General features: G+C 45.8%; 1 protein-coding gene across 5 annotated transcripts in view; it reads right to left on the bottom strand.

The window, feature by feature from the left end:
- Window positions 1-19,265, bottom strand: part of STPG1 (sperm tail PG-rich repeat containing 1) — a 61,081-nt gene that overhangs the window by 12,204 nt on the left and 29,612 nt on the right. For 4 of the 5 annotated variants that reach the window (XM_030913435.1, XM_030913434.1, XM_030913436.1 and 1 more), the window contains 4 exons: window positions 15,311-15,412; window positions 10,690-10,860; window positions 4,930-5,038; window positions 1,143-1,308 (listed from right to left, as the gene is read on the bottom strand). In XM_030913435.1, the coding sequence (XP_030769295.1) occupies window positions 1,143-1,308; window positions 4,930-5,038; window positions 10,690-10,860; window positions 15,311-15,412 (548 nt within the window). Of the gene's footprint in view, window positions 1-1,142; window positions 1,309-4,929; window positions 5,039-10,689; window positions 13,829-15,310; window positions 15,415-19,265 lie in introns of those variants that run through there. The other variant, XM_030913437.1, reaches the window with a different exon arrangement.

The following is a 19,265-nucleotide window of genomic DNA, read 5'->3' on the forward strand; positions in this document are numbered from 1 at the left end:
AGTTCTAGAACCATTCGAGAAATAAATAAGCCCTGTGAGTGTTTGAGACTCTTAGGTGAGAGTAATATAAAATGTGCAGGATATTAAACAGGGTAACACAAATCCCTGTATTTATTTTTTAAAATCTGTGTTAATTTTGAGTCACCAGCTGCAATGCCAATGCAAAACATATATTTTATTTACCTTTTTTTTTTTGAGACAGGGTCTCATTGGGTCACCAAGGCTGGAGTGCAGTGGCACAATCTCCGCTCACCACAACCTCAGCCTCACAGGTCCAAGTGATTCTCCTGCCTCAGCCTCTTGAGTAGCTGGGATTATAGGCATGCACCATCATGCCTGGCTAATTTTTGTATTTTTAGTAGAGACAGGGTTTCACCATGTTGGCCAGGCTGGTCTCGAACACCTGATCTCAAGTGATTCACCCACCTCGGCCTCCCAAAGTGCTGGGATTACAGGTGCAAGCCACTGCACCCAGCCAAACATATATTTTTAATTCTGAAAGCAATCCCACAAGGCAGGAATTATTCCCACTTTACAGATGAGGGCATGGAGGCTCAGAGAGGTTAGAACTCTGCCCAAGGTCACAGAGCATAAAAACAGCAGAGCTGAAGTACAAATCCAGCAGGTATCACCAACTCCAAAGTCAGGGCTTAAATGTCCATCAGTATAAAGCTATGAGAGCTTGACTGCCTCTGAATGTCCTGCCACTCCAGCGAGGATTTTATGTTACAAAAATACAACAATGTCAGCACCAGGGGAATCCAGCATCACAGGGGATGAGGAAAGACTTAGTCCTGAGCCAATTCCCTATGGCTCCTCACTTTGGCTGTGTGGACTTAGGCAAATCTCCCGCCAAATCTGAAGCCTTGCTTCCTCCTCTATGGGGTAAGAATAACGATTCTTTCAACAGGATTATAATAATAATTGAATACAATTTTAAGTTCCTGGCACACAGTAGTTGCTCCATAAATATCAGGCATTCAACAGGCATTTATTGAGCACCATTATGTGTGACTAAGGGTCCCTGAAGAGTGGCCTGGCACTGTGTTCTGCCAAGCAGTGACACCCCTTCCTTTTCTCTATGTTGGGCTCCTTCCCCACAACCACCTTTCAAAAGAAAGATCAGAATGATTGGGACTCACGGGAAAAGAGTCTTTTTTGGAACTTTTGTGCAATCACTGGGGTTGTAATAACCGGGTCCCGGGCCTGTTGACATCAGTTTTAATCCACGGTTGGTTTTTGATTTAAAACAAGACATTAACGTGTTTGGCGACTGCTTCACAAGGGATTCGTTGATATCATAATGCCCTACGGAGAAAGAAATTTTATGACAGAATAAGGAACTCTTCTCAAGTAAATAAAAAGTAGTACCTTACCCCTAAGAACACACTTGATGGCTGCAAGGCAATATCACTCTAGGATGGTCAAGTGGAAGGGCTGCCCGAGATAAACAAAAACAATCCTCACCAAGCAGAGAACAGACGGCACGGGAAGCACACACTTAGCTGATTTAGTTCTCGCACTAGCCTGGCAAGATGAGTATTACTGCTTCCATTCTAAATGTGAGGAAACCGAGACTCAGAGATATTAAATAATTTGCCAAAGGACATTCATCTAACCAGGGACTTAGATAAATCTCTCCACCTTGCTGAAGCCCAGTTTTCCTTCTCTACAAAGTAAGAATAATAATTCTTCTGACAACAGAGTTATTATGATAGTTGAATAATATTTTAAGTTCCTAGCACATAGTGGTTGCTTTGTAAATATCATGCAATCAACAACTATCTTTTTTGTTTGTTTTGAGATAGAGTCTTGCTCTGTTGCCCAGGCTGGAATGCAGTGGCACGATCACAGCTCACTGCAGCCTTGACCTGCTGGGCTCAGTGATCCTCCCATCTCAGCCTCCCGAGTAGCTGAGACTACAGGTATGTACCACCACGTCTTGAAAATTTAAAAAAAAAAGTTCTTTTTTGGTAGAAACGAGGTCTCATTATTTTACCCAGGCTGGTCTTGAACTCGTTAGGTCAAGCAATCCTCCCACCTCAGCCTCCCAAAGTGCTAGGACTACAGGTGTGAGCCATCATGCCCAGCTAACATGTATGTATTGAGCACCACTATGTAGAGACTGGTCTGCTTGTCTCCAAAGCCCACACTTCCTCACCATGCCACAATGCCCTGTCTTGAGAAACTGTGACAGAATAAAATGAATTTGTGTACAAAGTTTTAAGGAAGAAGAGAATGACCAACACTGGGGTGAAGAGGAAGCCATCTCACCCCTAAGTTATCAGTAGCCCTGTGCATGGATGTTCTCCACCACTCTATTCATATTAGCAATCAATTGAGAACAATCACAATTTCCAATAAGACAATACTGGTTCCTTAATTTATGGTACCATCATAATATATAGTGGTATATATTATATTATATATAGTATATATTATATATTATTGTATATATTATATATAATACCACCAAATAATATACTATATATTTATTTAAAATGATGTTCCGAAAGGATTTTTACTAACATGAAAACAGGTTCTCTGTATCAGCTGGGCACGGTGGCTCACACCTATAATCCCAGCACTTTGGGAGGGCAAGGTGGGCAGATCACTTGAGGTCAGGAGTTTGAGACCAGCCTGACCAATATGGTGAAACCCCATCTCTACTAAAAATACATAAAAAATTAGCCAGGTGTGGTGGTGCGCACCTGTAGTCTCAGCTACTCTGGAGGCTAAGGCAGGAAAATCACTTGAACCCAGGAGGCGAAGGTTGCAGTGAGCTGAGATTGCACCACTGCACTCCAGCCTGGGTGACAGAGCAGGACTCCTTCTCCAAAAAAAAAAAAAAAAAAAAAGTTCCCAATAAATACTTAAATTTTTAAAAAAGAAGATGTCAGCAGCATTTACAATACTGGATAACTCTCTCTCATATTCTTTGTTTCATATATATATTTCTACTAAAAAGGTTATAGCAACGCTTGAATTACAAAATACGGAAAACAATGAAAAGCAAAAGCAAGGAATAGAAGGCATTTATGCTGCCACTACCAGAGAGAGCCAACCGCCAGGAAGCTGGGGTGGGGAGTGAGAAGGTACCAGGTATTGAACTAGAGGAGCCTGGATTGAAATCCAGCCGTGGGGCTAGGCGTGGTGGCTCACACCTGTAATCCCAGCACTTTGGGAGGCCAAGGCAGATGGATCACTTGAGGTCAGGAGTTTGAGACCAGCCTGGCCAACATGGTGAAATCCCGTTTTTACTAAAAATACAAAAATTAGCTGGGCGTGGCGGCACATGCCTGTAACCCTAGCTACTCGGGAGGCTGAGGCAGGAGAATCACTTGAACCCGGGGGGTGGAGGTTGCAGTGAGCCGAGATCGTGCCACTGCACTCCGGCCTGGGTGACAGAGAAGACTCCATCTCCAAAAAACAAAAACAAAAACTAAAAGAAATCCAGCTGTGGGACAATGGGCCCATCACCTGCTTTTCTATCACCTCTGTCGGTGAAGTGGGGATAAAGTAAGAAGAGCTCACACTTTCTGAGCACATGATTACGTGGTGAGTGCCTGCTCCATGGGGCTTCGGCGCATTCAATGAGATAATGAATGTAAGGCCCCTGGCACCCATGGGGAGCTTAACAGATGCTAGTACCCACCCTTCCCCTCGTGTTCTGTGTTATAAGGGGCTGGGGGCTTCTCAGGATCCCCCCCCCCCCCCGGGAAGGAGCAGGAGCAGGTGGTGGACTGTGGAGGTGCCCGCATCCCAGGGCTCACTGGCAGGGACTCTGGCCAACCCCAGGGATGCTGGCTTTGTTCTTCTGTATAAACAGACAAGGTGGGGTTTTGCCCATGGATGATGCAAGGCGGGGGAGCATGAACTGGGGCTGAGCCTCCTAATTAGCGCTGGTTTTGTTATTCAGCTTCAGATTAATCTTTTCAACTTTAATCTGGATTTGCTGAAATCTGACATGCACTATAATTTTATCCACACCCCTCTGCAAGAGGCGTGATTGCAGAAGCAAACCTTCCCTGCTCCTCCTGGTTCTGGGGCCCAAGGCTCCTGGGGTAGCTCTGGTGCCCAAGGATCCTGGGGGTAGGGCGTGGTCTGTGGGACCTATTTGGGATAATCTAACATAATGAGTGCTCCAGGACTGGCGGTCAGAGAGCACAGGAGAGGTGCAACACCTTTCCCCAAGGCCAGCAGGGGAAACACTTGGAGGAAAGCTCTTGTTATTCCTGAATCTTGGAGGTTCCAGAAGCGACAATGGAATGATGGAGGACATGGGCTCCTTAGTGAGACCTCTCTGGGCTTGTGTCTGCCATTTACTGGCTGTGTGACACTGGGCAAGTCATTTCAACTCTCTGAGCCTCCATTTCCTCATCTGAAAAGCAGGGCTAAGTGGATGAACCTACGAGGGCAGACCTGCAAGACTGCATGGAAACCACTGAGTGGGTGCTCGGGAAACAGAGCTGCCTCCTCTGTTTCATGACTAGATGATGAAGTCACCTCTGGCATAGGAGAAAAGGAACACAGCAGCTGAGTGTAGAAGGAACAGGATATATAGCCATGCCCTGTATCTCCCACCCCTCCCCAGTGGCCTCTGATGGCACCTGGGGTATACAAATGTGCACATTTCTGAGGTGAGAAGTCACTTCTCCACTTGGCTGCCCAGAGCAGGTATGCCAGGTCATAAAAGGGGAGGCCCGGAAGCTGCTTTGGAGGCCCATTTCCAGAGCCAGCTGTTGTCCTCCTGGTGGGGAGAGCTGACTGTCTTCTCACCTCTCCTCTTTGTTCAGTACCTGCCTGCTACTCCTCCCCACCCAAAGACTAAATCCTTCCAAAGACTCCCTGTGAAGAAGTAGGTGCCCTGCAAATCAAATCTGGGACACTTAACCCTTAGGTCAAGGCCAGGGCAAAGCAGCTGCTTACCTGGGGGAGGTCCTTTTTCAGCAAACACAAAAGATCCTCTTTGGGTTTTTGACATAAACCCGGCTCGGGCGCAGACGTTGTTTCTCTGCTTGCAGCAAGAGACAGAGGCCTAGGGGGAGAAAATACACCCAGTGTACTCAGTGCCTTTCCTTTCTTTGTCTTCGTCATCGTGCCTGGACAAGTGGCAAATCTACTTAAAAAAAAAAATCCAACTGAAACCTGTCCTTCTTAGCAAATGTACAGATGTGAGCTGTAAAGGTCACACTGGCTGTGGCTTCCCCGTCATCCCAGCTCAAGTGGTCTATGAGTTTGTGATCCCTGGAAAATGCTGGTCACTCAACCAGGAACAGAGCACAGAGCTAGCTGCAGGCTGGCTTGCAGGCTCACTTCTGCTAAGGACAGGCTGTGTGGTCCTGCATCTGTAACCTTTCTGAAACCAAGTTTTCTCATCTGTAAAACGGATTGGACAGTCGGCTCCACTTGCTGTGGAGTTCTGTCAGGGAGTAGGGGTGGGCCAACAGAGATCACCTCTAGGAAAGTGGTTTTTTTTTTGAAGTGTGTAATGCTACACCTGCAAATTATCTTCATTTTGTTGCTACTTTTTTTTTTTTTGGAGACAGAGTCTCACTGTGTTGCCCAGGCTGGAGGGCAGTGGTGCCATCTCAGCTCACTGCAATCTCTGCCTCCCGGGCTCAAGCAATCGTCCCACCTCAGCCTCCAGAGTAGCAGGGACTACAGGCACACGCCACCACACCTGGCTAATTTTTTTGTATTTTTTTGTGGAGACGGGATTTCACCATGTTGCCCAGGCTGGTCTTGAACTCCTACACTCAAATGATCTGCCTGCCTCGGCCTCCCAAAGTGTTGGGATTACAGGCATGAGGCACTGCACTTGGTTTTCTACTATTTTTACTGTTTTCAGGACACACAGTCCTACCCATCCCCATCCTCATTCCTAGGTGCATTGCTCACTGTTCAAATAGCCCTTCTATAAATGCAGCATTTGGGGCACACAAGAAAGTCGTATCATTTAACATTGTGATCACATTTGCAAGCACTCCCTTGTCTCGACTTTCCTGAACTGATCAGAAATTAAGCATTCTGGCCGACTCATGAAATACATTTGAGAGTGTGTGATGTGTCCAGAACTCTAAAAATAATAGGAAAAAACCCTGAGATCATTCTTCTGTTACACATGAATCATAAATATTTTAAATGCCAATTTGCAGTCTCCTGTATTCATTGGAGAACAGAGGCAATACAAATTAAACCTGTGATTGCTGGGGATATTTGCTGAATGAGTGAAACTATTTGCTAGGGCCAGGATGGTTTGATCTGCTGTGATACTCCTTTGTCAAAAAAAAATGTTTCTTGAGAAATGCAGATGGCATTTTGATTTTGTGTTTACAAAGGTGGAGGAATTTAGCTTTTCCCAGGGCCCTAATGGCTAGACGGCATGCAGAGAGGGCAAACAAAGAGACCAGATGGGACAGGTTAATTACTGGACATGGGGAGTGGGGGAGAGGAGCCAGGTTGCCGGAGAGAAGGTAATAACACAGTACGGAGGAAGAGGACTCGAATATACAAGTGAGGGATGGTGGCAGCAAAGGCAGAGAAAGGCTTTGACAGACCTCAAAGCACAGTGTGGCTAACAGGATTACTGCATTTCTACTCCTCGCCAGTTGACTCAACCATTGTTCTCCTGGCCTGAAAAAAACCCACCTGTAGACAAAACAGCATGTCAGCTTTATTTTTCACCCAGACAGAAAAGCAATTGAAAAAGGGAACATTTTTGTATGCGCTGAGTGTGCGTCACTGGAAGATTTCCCCATGGGGCCAGGAAAATATTCAGCAGGTTAAAAAAGACTGAAGCAGATTTATTGTATTGCCATGGAAAGAAATCTAAGAAGAAAATGCATGTGTGCTGTGTATAGCATAATGCTAATACTGGTGGAGGGACAGAGGTAGTAGAGAATATGAAAGAAATTGCACCTGGTTTGTTTTTTGTTTTGTTTTGTTTTGTTTTGAGATGGAGTCTCACTCTGCTGCCCAGGCTGGAGTGCAATGGTGTGATGCTGGCTCACTGCAACCTCCGCTTCTCGGGTTCAAGCAATTCTCCTGCCTCAGCCACCCGAGTAGCTGGGGTTACAGATGTGTGCCACCATGCCTGGCTAACTTTTGTATTTTTAGTAGAGGCAGGGTTTCACCATATTGGCCAGGCTGGTCTCGAACTCCTGACCTCAGGTGATCTGTCCGCCTTGGCCTCCCGAAGTGCTGGGATTACAGGCATCAGTCACTGTGCCCAGTCTGCACCTGGTTTCTAACGCAGTGGTTTGCTTTGGGAAGTAGAATTATAAGGGACTTCCACTTTCTAATTCATGGGTTTCTACAGGGCTTGAATATATTTTATGATGAGCGTGTATTATTTTCAGGATCATATTAAGACAATAATGAACAAAAAACATGCACCTAAATGTATCTATTGGCAGAAGGACACAATTCTGACTTGGGAAGTGGTCCTTTCTAGATTAACAACTGTATACTACTGGAAAGTTATTCCTTTGATGTCATAAACATTGATGGATGCTTACTGCATCCCAGGACCTGTGCTGGGCATTGGAGACAGGAAGCCGGGTGAGGGAATAGACAGTGATTTGGGGAGAATGGCGCATGAAACACTGACAGCGTCCCTCAGCTACAACTGGGAGGCTACAGAGAGGGGCATCCGCACAAACAGTCAGTTCCTGTATCTGTCTCCCTAGTAGCCTGGTTGCCACTTGGGATTAGCAAAGGGGCAATGGTTAAGCCCCTTTCTGATCACTTTCTTGGACCACACCTTGCCATCTCTCCTGTTAGCATAATAGTCTCCTCGCTGGTTTTTCAGAACCCAGTCTCCAACCCACACTGCAGTCCATTCACCACACAGCAGAGCTGGAAGGAACTTTTTAAAAAATACATCAGAATGGCTGGATGCGGTGGCTCATGCCTGTAATCCCAGCACTTTGGGAGGCCGAGGTAGGTGGATTACGAGGTCAGGAGTTCAAGATCAGTCCGGCCAACATGGCGAAACCCCATCTCTACTAAAAAAAAAAAAAATACCAAAATTAGTCGGGCGTGGTGGCATGTGCCTATAATCCCAGCTACTCGGGAGGCTAAGGCAGGAGAATTACTTGAATTGGGGAGGTGGAGGTTGCAGTGAGCCAAGATTGTGCCACTGCACTCCAGCCTGGGCAACAGAACAAGACCCCATCTATAAAAAAAAAAAATCAGATCATGCCACCCCACACCTCCAACCCCCTCATGGGTTTCCTAGGACCCAGAGAACAAAATGTAAACTTCCTCCTGGGATCTTCAGGGCCCTGCGTGAACTGGCCGCTGCCTGTCTAGCGCCCCCTTCTCCCCCTCCTCTTGCTCATGCTACACTAGCCACTCGACCTTCCTGTAGGTCCTCGTGGGCTGAGCTCCTTGCTGTCCCAGGACCTTGGCACATGCTCTTTCTCCAACCCTGGCTCTTCCTCAATCCTTGGGTCTCAGCCTCGGCACCTTCTCTGACTACCAAGTCTAAAATATGTGGTACTGCCAACCTCCATATCTCCCACATATTCTCCCTCAGGCTCCAGCTGACCCTCAAATTGATCACAGTTTGTAATTATTTTGTTTGTTTACCTGTTCTTTTCTGAGTTTCCCACTGGAATCTAAGCTGTATCACCAGCCTGGCACGGAGGAGCAATAGGATCCATGGAGGGAAGCCTGTCAGGGCTGGAATGAGGTGACTCTGACCATTCCCCAGCTTTCCACCCCAGTCATCCACCAGTGTCCACTGATGTGCAAATGATGCCTTCAAGCTGGGTAATTTTGGCCAAGTCCCTTCACCTCTCTGAGCCTCCGCTTTCACTTCTTTATACTGGGAACAAGATAATCCACGTTATGGATTCACTTGTGAGTATTAGATATGATTAATATATAACTCTTAGACCAGCACTTAGTACATGAGAAGGGCTTCATCCTCCTCCTCCTCCTCATCGTCATTATTTTCAGGCTCTGATTATGCTGAGGGAAGACTGCCTGGAGTTGTACTGCCCAGTATAGTAGCCACAGGTTGCATGTGGCTATTGGCCCTGGAAACGTGGCTGGCCCAAATTAAAAATGTGCTGGAAGAATAAAACACATACTGGATTTTAAAGACTCAGTACAAGGAAAATAATCTTCCTCAAATATAAAATTCATAACTTTTATATTGATTAGTGTTGAAAACATAATATTTTGGATCTGTTGGGTAAACTATATTACTCAAATTAACTTCATCTGTCCCTTTCTCTTTTTAGATGTGGCTACTAGAAAATCTTAAATGAGGCTGGGCACAGTGGCTCATGCCTGTAATCCCAGCACTTTGGGAGGCCGAGTCGGGTGGATCACGAGGTCAGGAGATCGAGACCATTCTGGTTAACACGGTGAAACCCCGTCTCTGCTAAAAATACAAAAAATTAGCCGAGTGTGGTGGCGGGTGCCTGTAGTCCCAGCTACTCAGCAGGCTGAGGCAGGAGAATGGCGTGAGCCAGGGAGGCGGAGCTTGCAATGAGCCGAGATCGCGCCACTGCACTCCAGCCTGGGTGACAGAGCGAGACTCCATCTCAAAAAAAAAAAAAAAAAAAAGAAAATCTTTAATGATGTCTGTGGCTCCCATTTTACTTCTAGTGGACAGTGCTGGCCTAGCAGGCACTTATATTACTTGGGATACATTATAATTGCTTGAATCCATCATAGAAGGTGGGCAGGATCTTTGTAGTCAGAAAGATAATTATGAATTATAAATATTATGAAGGAAAAAAGGAAATGGCATAATAAATGTATAAAACCAAAATAGCTTGGAAAATGGCACAGTAACATTAATATCTTAAGTACAATTCATGTCTTACGCACTTCAGAGTGCTTATCGTTTGTTGCCTTATGGTAACCCTGTAGGGCAAGTAGAATTGATTCCATTGTACTGTGGGGGCTGTGACTTACTTGCCTCATATTTAAGGGTAAGTAAATACCCTTCATGTACCAACAAAGACAGCCCTACCAATCTCCATGTATTGTGCGGTCCTTGGGTGACTGGTGCTGTCCTGGGCATGCAGCATACATTATCTCATTTAATATTTGCATTGACACGATGAGATGAACATACATCCCCATTTTACAGATCAATAAACTAAGCCCTGGAAAGGTTAAGGGACTTGCCCAAGGCCACACAGTTAGAAAGTGGCAGAGACGAGAGCTAAACCAAACCTTCCTGAATCCATCTCTTAACCATCCATGCCATTCTGCCTCAGTGAATACAAAGCGATCATAATTGGCACAGCAGAGCACAACTGTTAAAACACCTATTTTCTGATATGAAAGTTTATTTTCCCTACAAGAACCTAAAAAGTAAATCACTAGTGGCTGCAGACACAGTGGTAAATAATACACCCATTGTTACAGATGAGAAAACTATGTCCCAGAAAGGTTACAGGCCGAGAGTAATCAGAATATGTGTTTCTCAGGGCAGTGGCCTCCCCACTTCATACTGGCCTCCATGTTGCCCGCCCTGATCTCTGGGGCCTGCAAATTTCCTGTAGAGTCTTGTACAGCCTTAGGCACCCATTGGGTAGTCAACAAATGCTAACTGGCTTGACAATTGCATTAAAATATGATGTCCCCAAGATGCCCTCTTCCTTTTATTTCAGTAAACCATTCATTTGATCTATATTTAGCAAGTAAAGGCAGAGTTCTTACATTGTAGTAGTTTGGTGCAGGAGTTTCAAATTTGAGAACTTTCATAAAGCTTGGCAACTGGAACATGCTGGAACATGAATTACTAAAGTCTCTCTTGGAAATAAAATCCGATGGGATAGTGTATGCATTCGCTGCAGGGTATTTAGAAATGATGGTGTCCAGTCGGGCGCACTGTAAGGAAACAACCAAAGGAATCAGCATTGTCACATAATATTGTGGCTCTGAAGGACAGATGTCAAAAAGATGGTGACCAGCACAAGGTCTAAATGCATTTTATAAAAGGCAAAACTCTGGCAGGTAACGACGATACACTGACCTCGGGCTTTAAGGATCTTCCCTTGGAAAACACAAGTTCAGACCTGTACTCGCTTCTGTAAACTAACTCAAATTATTCATCTTCTGTTTGGGACTTGGCAAAAATGATTTTGCCATAAATGCATTTCCACCCAATCCTGTTCCAGGCCACTTACCCTTGACTCATCAGCTGTTGGGTAATTTACATGATAGGAAGCTTTAGACGCTCTTCTCAGCCTAGGCTTTTCTTCTGAGTAAAATCTCACATCTTGTTTCTAAGATTAAATGATCTGAACTGCCTAAGCAATGAGTTTGCTTCAAACAAAGCTCCAGGGGGCTTGTTGTTCATCCGTGCCTCCTACTCTCCACCAAATTACTGTTTTCATCAAATCCTACAGTATTTTCACTGTTTAACAGAACCAATCCCACTCCTTTCAGGAAGCCACGATAAATTATCTTCAGTTAAAAAACAAACAGAATCAATGTTTGTCAAAAGAACAGGGACAAAAGTTACAGAAACTCAGTGATAACATCACTTTCCCCTAAGATAGCATGGCAAGTATTAGAGTCTGATAAAACAAAATATTTCCTACTATTTAATGGTCAAAAGCTTGAGAACATTGCCCTGGATTTTCTCACTTGATAGGAATCAATAACTACACAAACACAGAACATGCCATGGGTGAGCCCAAAGGAAGGCATTAGGGCCCCCCTACTTCACTCTGTGGTTGGTGGTGACGGTCCTCAGTGTCTGGTTTACGGACCACCACTAGCATTTGGGTGGGTGTAGCACCACCAGAAGCGGGAGTGTTCTTGTCCAGAGCCTAAGTTGTTCAGAGCCTAACCTGGGTTCAAGCCCCAGCTCGACCTCAACCTCTTCAGTAATGGGGAGTTAACTCCAAAGCTGGTCTGTTCCTTGAGTATCCAACTCTGCCAAACTCGAATTCTAATAAGAAGTGGCCGCATGCAGTGTGTAAGGATTTGCTGATGCTCCTAGAAGCAAGGTCACCCCAGCCTTGAACATGCTTCGTCTTTTTCATTCTGGCCAAGAGTTAACCAATACCTTTGGTGGGTTTTTGTGTTGAATCCTCACGACAACCCTGAGCAGTGGATCTTATGATTATCTCTACTTTTATAGATGAGGAAGCTGAACTTCCTTAGCTAATTCAGGTGGAGGACCAGCATTCCTACCCAAGCAGTCGGCCTCCACTACATGACATGGATCAGAGATCCATTCTAAAGAGGAAAAGGTCAAGTGGTATGGCCTTGGGGTAACAGCAAGCCCTTTCAATCATAGACTCTTTCTTGGTTTAGAACACCTACAACTTACATTTTGGAAATGAAAAAAATTCTTCCCAAAAGAGTTCCAGTAGAGGCAATGTTTTATAAAGTATCGTAATAGAATTAGTCTCAGAGTGTGGCTACAGTAACACTCACTCACCAACACTACACACCCCTTGGTTTACTTGCCAGACCTGTGGCCTCCAATCTGGCCATACGCCGGCATTTATGAACTTCTCTCCAGCACCTACTAACTTTTCTAGAGCCACTCCTGCCAGCATGCAAATACAGAGAGGCCATCAAACTCTCCACCCACCTGCCTCATACACTTCTCCTAGTCAGTACTGTGGAAGATTCTGGAGCAAAGATTTGGAATATACTAATAAAGCTCTTTATATCATTTGGACTTAGAGAGATGACAGGTCTCTCAAAAGGTTGGGTGTAGTTGTTTCAACAGTCATGAGGAAGTTTCAAAAATTTATAGACCCACAGAGTTTTTTGGTCAGCCTCACCCATAGTCACATTCCTACTGGTCATTCTGATCTTTCTCTGATGAGAGCTACTTTTAATTCCCTTCAAGTCTTGGGATCCAGAAGTGGAGGAGGTGCTAAAGGTGAAAGTTACTGAAAGAGGCAGTGGGGTGGGGGGATATGAAATTCTCATCCAGTTCACACAGGAATGAGGTAAGATGCAGGGATCTCCTACTAGATCTCCATTGACCACTTCAGGCACCCATCCCCAGGTACAGGACCTTAAGTGTTTATACTTGAGTGTAACGTAACTATAAATACAAATTCCCATATTTGTGAAAGGGAGGAGAGGGGGAAGCCTGAACAGTTGAAAAGTCTGCCTTCTTTGGGGTTTGGTTCTGAATTTTTTAAAGGCCTGTAAGGTGTGGCTGGGTTCTGTAATACTCAGCTCTTGCCTTGGGCCCCTTCTCCTCCAGATAGTCCGGCTTTTCATTTGGAAAGTTACCGCACGCAAAGCCTTGTAGACAACCAATCATGTCCTCTGATTCAGTCTCTTTTTTGGCACCAAGAAGGAATGGGCAGTGCCATTATTTAGCAAAGAAGTTCTCGGAGAGAAAACCTAGGTGTTGCAGGAAGTATTGTTTGTGACTCAGGTGGTAACAATCATAATATTTAGCATGTTTATAATGCTTTGCTGTTTCAAAGAGTATTTCACTCATTGCAATGTTAATTTGCCCAGTGCCTCCAGGGAGTCTCCACTTTCATGAGGCAACTGGGACACAGAAGGGTGACGTGCTTGAGGTCACGTCAAGAATCCACAGCTGAGGCAGGATCAGGTCTGAAGTCTTGTCTTCTACACCAGGACTTCATGAGACGGCACTTCTTTTGAATTTCTTTCCTAGCAGAGCTGGTGGCAGAAAAATAAGTAGAGGCATGGTTGTTCTGTGAACCTACTGAGGCCATGTACAAACTCAGCTTCTTTGGTAATGAGAAGTTAACTCCAAAGCTGGTCTGTTCCTTGAGTATCCAACTCTGCCAAATTCGAATTCCAGTAAGACGTGGCTATATTTAGTTTTTTCTTAAATGATCCCTTTCTGTGGTTAAAAAAAAATCAATTCCAATGTCAGGCATCATAATACATCTGTGCAAGAAATTATTATAACTTTTAAAGGAAAAAGATGGCATATGTTTATTAATTTAATATTAGAGTCTAGGCTTGTCTTCTTTTCATTTTTTTTTTTTTTTTTTTTTTTTTTTGGCGCAGGGGGTAGGGGGACAGAGTCTGCCTCTCTCATCTAGGCTGGAGTGTGATGGTGAAATCATAATTCACTGCAGCCTCAACATCCTGGGCTCAAGTGATCCTCCCACCTCAGCCTCCCGAGTAGCTGGGATTATGGGCACACATCATCACTCCTGGCTAATTTTTAAATTATTTTGTAGAGATGGAGACTCACTGTGTTGCCCAGACTGGTCTTGAACTCCTAGGCTTAAGTGATGCTCCCGCATTGGTCTCCTGAAATGCTGGCATTATAGGCATGAGCCACCATGCCTGTCCACTTTTCACTTTTCTTCCTCAGGTAGCCTTACCCTAGTTTGTATCTTTCCCCTTGCTGTATCTATTTTTCTTGACCATTTATCTATTTTGCTGTATCTATTTTTTTATTTTTATTTTTTTTTCTTTTTTTTCTTTTTTTGAGATGGAGTCTTGCTCTGTCGCCGGGGCTGGAGTGCAGTGGCCGGATCTCAGCTCACTGCAAGCTCCGCCTCCCGGGTTCACGCCATTCTCCTGCCTCAGCCTCCGGAGTAGCTGGGACTACAGGCGCCCGCCACCTCGCCCGGCTAGTATTTTGTATTTTTAGTAGAGACGGGGTTTCACCGTGTTAGCCAGGATGGTCTCGATCTCCTGACCTCGTGATCCGCCCGTCTCAGCCTCCCAAAGTGCTGGGATTACAGGCTTGAGCCACCGCGCCCGGCTTGCTGTATCTATTTTTCTTGACAATGAATAAATACTTTTAAGAAGCCTATCTTTGCCCAACTCTGGTCAGGGTCATTGGCAATTCATACAGCTGCTTGATTGCTACAGCCCTCAACCAAAATTAAGTCCCATATCTTACAAAGAGAAGGAATGGGGTAGGGCCAGTACATTTCAGGCCCACTGCTGGCTTTCTTTTTAGTCCTATCAGATTTCTCAATAGTTTGACAACCAATTAGATTAAGCATTGTAAAAATCATATTACACCAAGATGTGTAAGAGTAACAATTTCCTGGTATGCCTAAACATCTCAGGAAAATACTTGCTTAGTCCACTCACTGATGACAAAATTGGTTTGGCAGGATCAAGTCCTGAAGATTCCTTTGGTTTCTCTTCCCACCCTGGCAATGGGTAGAGATGGGAAAAAGTTACTTAGAGACACAAGGTCCAATTTACCTGCATGAAATTTGAGGAGGCAGTTACTCTCCTAATTAGAACCATGGGCCTTTGGAGAGAAAGGACCAGATGTCCAATATATAATTATGTAATGAATGAAGGAAATTACTGACCAGTTAATGCTTTACTCAAGAGAAGTGATTCTCACCATCGAGGGAAACATGCATGTTCCTTTCTTGGACAATGAGACACTGTTGGACACTGGTGACTGGTGAATGACATTGTAGAACCCGGGACCTGGGATATCATTCTGAAAGGGAAGAGGAGGTGGCGTCATCGAGATATTTCAATTCCATTGTGCTTTTCCACAGGATTTACATCCATTAACACTGAACCTTACCGTGATCCCACAGCACAGGTGCTACCACCACTTGGCGGGTGACAGCCTGGCTGTACCATTTCCTGACTTGCCCGATCTTCGGCTCAGTTACCAAGTGGTGGGGCTGGAATTCCAAGCCAGGCTAAGACTCCTAAAGCCCTTGCTCTTTCCACTATGCCCTGCCGCATTCCAAAAGAACACAGTTGTTTTTCATGTCATTAGAGAAATGGGCCTAGAGTGGGACACTGAACGCGGCTGATGTACAAGTCAGTGTGCAGTGATTGGGTAAGCCAGACCCACGGCAAGGGAAGGGTGAGCAATTTCACGTTCACCCCACCCCACCTGACTCAGCTTCCTCCTCAGCCTTTCAGAAGAGAAACCAGGGAGTGTTTCTGTTTATAAAGCAAAATGAAACAAAAACCACCTTCATCCCAAACCAGGCCATTTCTAACTCTCAGACAAAAAGAGGCTAGCTCTTGAAGCTCAAGCGCTGAACGATGCAGGCATGTGAGAGAGGAATAAGTGAGAGGTCATTTCCAAGTTCATTTCTGCTGCGGCAGTTCATTGGGCTTTCATCGCATTTCCCATGCTAGTTACCAGGGGGAAGCAAATGTTGACAGAAGTTGGCTGAGCGGTGTGAAACGCTACGGATGCTCCACTGTCGCAAGAGGTTCCTGGGTACCTGCTTGGTGCCAGAAGCTTTTCCGAGTTGGTCTCATTTTCACCACCAGTCAGTGAGGAAGGGATTACTGCCCCTTTGATAGATGGAGACACTGAGGCACGTGAAGATGAATTTGCCCAAGGTCCCACCTGACTTCAGTGCCAAGCGCATGGTGTGTACTGTATTGTTTACTCCTCACACAAGCTTTTTACAGTGAGATATGGTCAGGGCCACTTTAAGGAAAGTGAGGCCCAGAGACATTGGGCCATAGCTAGTAAGTGGCAAACCCCGGAGCTGAACCGAGACAGCCCGACTCCAGAGCTTGCCATCTCCAATCTCTGCCACTCAGGCCTGTCCTGTCTCTACCGCCCCTACTGCCTTCCTTAGGGTAGAAAGCCCAAGGTACCATCAGTGCCTTCCAGGACTTTCCAGTCTGGCTGGGCAGTATGTAATCATGGTTTCATATAGGGGATAGAGTCAAAGTGCAATTAACAGGTTCTTCTGTGCTTTTAAATGCAGTGAGCCCTTTCACCTTTGCCCCATGGCAGGTAGGGATAGGGGAGCTGATTCCTGCTTTAGGTGAGAATGATCCCGGTGGACGGAAGAGGAACTGACTGTCATGGAGAGTGAGGCAGGCAGCAGGAGGCACTGCGGAGCCAGGTACTCCAGCACCCCAGTCCAAGAGCTCAGAAGAACCCTGCTGTTGTGGATGCAGATGCGAAGGGCTACGGGGAGACAAGGAAGAGATTTTTCTAGGCAGCTGTTTTCAAGGCAAGCATCAATTTATTGAGTGCTCATTGTGTGTCATGCACCGTTCTGAGGACTTTACATGTACTATTAGCTTACTTAATCTCCATTTTTTTTTTTTTTTTTGAGACGGAGTCTTGCTCTGTCGCCCAGGCTGGAGTGCAGTGGCCGGATCTCAGCTCACTGCAAGGTCCGCCTCCCAGGTTTAGGCCATTCTCCTGCCTCAGCCTCCCGAGTAGCTGGGACTACAGGCGCCCGCCACCTCGCCCGGCTAGTTTTTTTGTATTTTTTAGTAGAGACGGGGTTTCACTATGTTAGCCAGGATGGTCTCGATCTCCTGACCTCGTGATCCGCCCGTCTCGGCCTCCCAAAGTGCTGGGATTACAGGCTTGAGCCACCGCGCCCGGCCTTAATCTCCATTTTAAAGAAGTTGGGGCCAAAAGAGATAAGACCCACATAACTAGTAAATGTCAGAGCCGGAACCGAGGCACTCTGACCACAGAGTCTGCTCTTAACCACGAAACCAAACTAACTTTCAAATGAGATTATAGGATTAAAAAAATCCCCAGTGGGTTATGAATCAGAAATTGTAGTCTCAGTGCTGCCACACGCTAAGTGATACTGAGCAAGTCACCTCTCTGGGCTTCCTTATTTGTAAGTCCAAGGTGTTGGGCCTTGGGGTGCTTTTGAGCTTCCGGAGTCCCTGAATCTAGGAAAGCTGACGCAGGAAGTGTCACTGTGACTCTTCTAGGTTTAAATAGCAGACAGTGAAGACACACACCTCTAGCTCCTGGTTATCACCACGCTCTGAACCTGACCATCAGTTTGCAAGAATTTTCTGAGCACTCTTATGTGTCTGAGGAGCTAGGGATTCCAGACAAAATACAAGACCTAAATGCCTGCTCCATCCTACCTGCCTAGTTAAATGAGAATTTCAGATAAACTGTAGATGACAATTTTAGTATATCCCATGCAATATTTGGGATATACTTGTACTAACAGAGTTGCCATTATCTGAAATTCTAATTTAACTGGACATCTTGTATTCTCATTTGCTGAAGCTCACAACCTTCCTGGGCTTTAACCACACTTTAATTCTGCCAGTTTGCAAACTGGCTTGAGTCCAGGGCACATGGGAAGAAGACTGTTACCACTTCGCCCGGAGGAACGGAGTGCTGCCTGCTTGTTCTTAGCAAGCAAAAGGAGAGTCCTCCAGGCAGTAGCAGCTGGAGCTGGCCAGCGGCAGCTTGTGAGGAAAACTGTTAAAAATTCCAAAATGTTGCTGGCGGTGGCTTGAAACTGGCCAGGGTGGGAGTATTTATACGACAAAAATGGGCAGATGCTACAACTCAGCAGTTTTCTTCAAGGAGGGTAAATGGTGGTTGACCAGCATGCCACCACCTTCGTGCAACGCCCAAGTAGGCCTCTGGGAGGGGAATGTCAAGCATTCTCCTGCAACTTCTAGAGGTGGGCAGATAGCACCCTAGGAGAGACCTTTTGCCTGTGCGATAATAGTTCCTGCAACTGACGTTCTGTGACTTGAATGAATTTAGGCCTCTCAGAGCAAATCCCAGAGAACGAGAATCCAAGTTGTGACTGGTGTGAACTTAGCCACTCTTTGGTTTCTTGGCAAAAACCAAATAAACAAACAAAACAAAAACACGTATGGGGAGGGAGACGGGAAGAGAACTCACAGTTACTAGCACACTATGAAAGCCCGGTGCCAGATGTCCTACCAGCCATCTCTTTCGCTGCCTCTTAGCATGAGGATTAAAGGGGTCAATACACATAAACCAGGTGGAACAGCACCGATGCAGCCCGCCATCATCATTACCATCACCACCATCACCATGCATGACGTTGCCTACTACTGCCTCTATGGAGCCAGGACCCTCCCTTGGGAGTCACAAACCTTCAGAGTGGGACTGAGCAGCTTATTAGCAGCCTCTTGAAGTCCCCTGAGTGGAATGGGGCAAACATGCAATTTAGCAGACACTGATTGAAACCTACTGTGTATCAGGACCTGTGCTAAGGGTGGAAGATATAGGCGCAACCTGTTAGCAGCTCACAAGGTCTAGGAATGGGAGGAAGGAGACGCATCACAACAGTGCTCATGGATGGATGTGTGGTCGTGACTCAATGGGAAATGTGCAGACTTGAGTTGGGGTCATTCAATCCATTTTTGAGGGATTTGTGGGGTCTGGAAAGGACAGCAATGACCACTGCCCAAGAAGCCCCTAGGCAGGTGGGGGAGGTAAGACAGCACACACATTAACCTAGTGTCAAGGGCATAAGACGGACCATGGGAGGTGGGGAAGATGCTGGGGAAACAGGATCTGAGGACCAGGAGCTGCTACCTGGGTTCATCCTCACTCT

This window comes from Rhinopithecus roxellana, chromosome 12 (genome assembly GCF_007565055.1).
Source record: "Rhinopithecus roxellana isolate Shanxi Qingling chromosome 12, ASM756505v1, whole genome shotgun sequence".
Lineage (NCBI taxonomy): Eukaryota > Metazoa > Chordata > Mammalia > Primates > Cercopithecidae > Rhinopithecus > Rhinopithecus roxellana.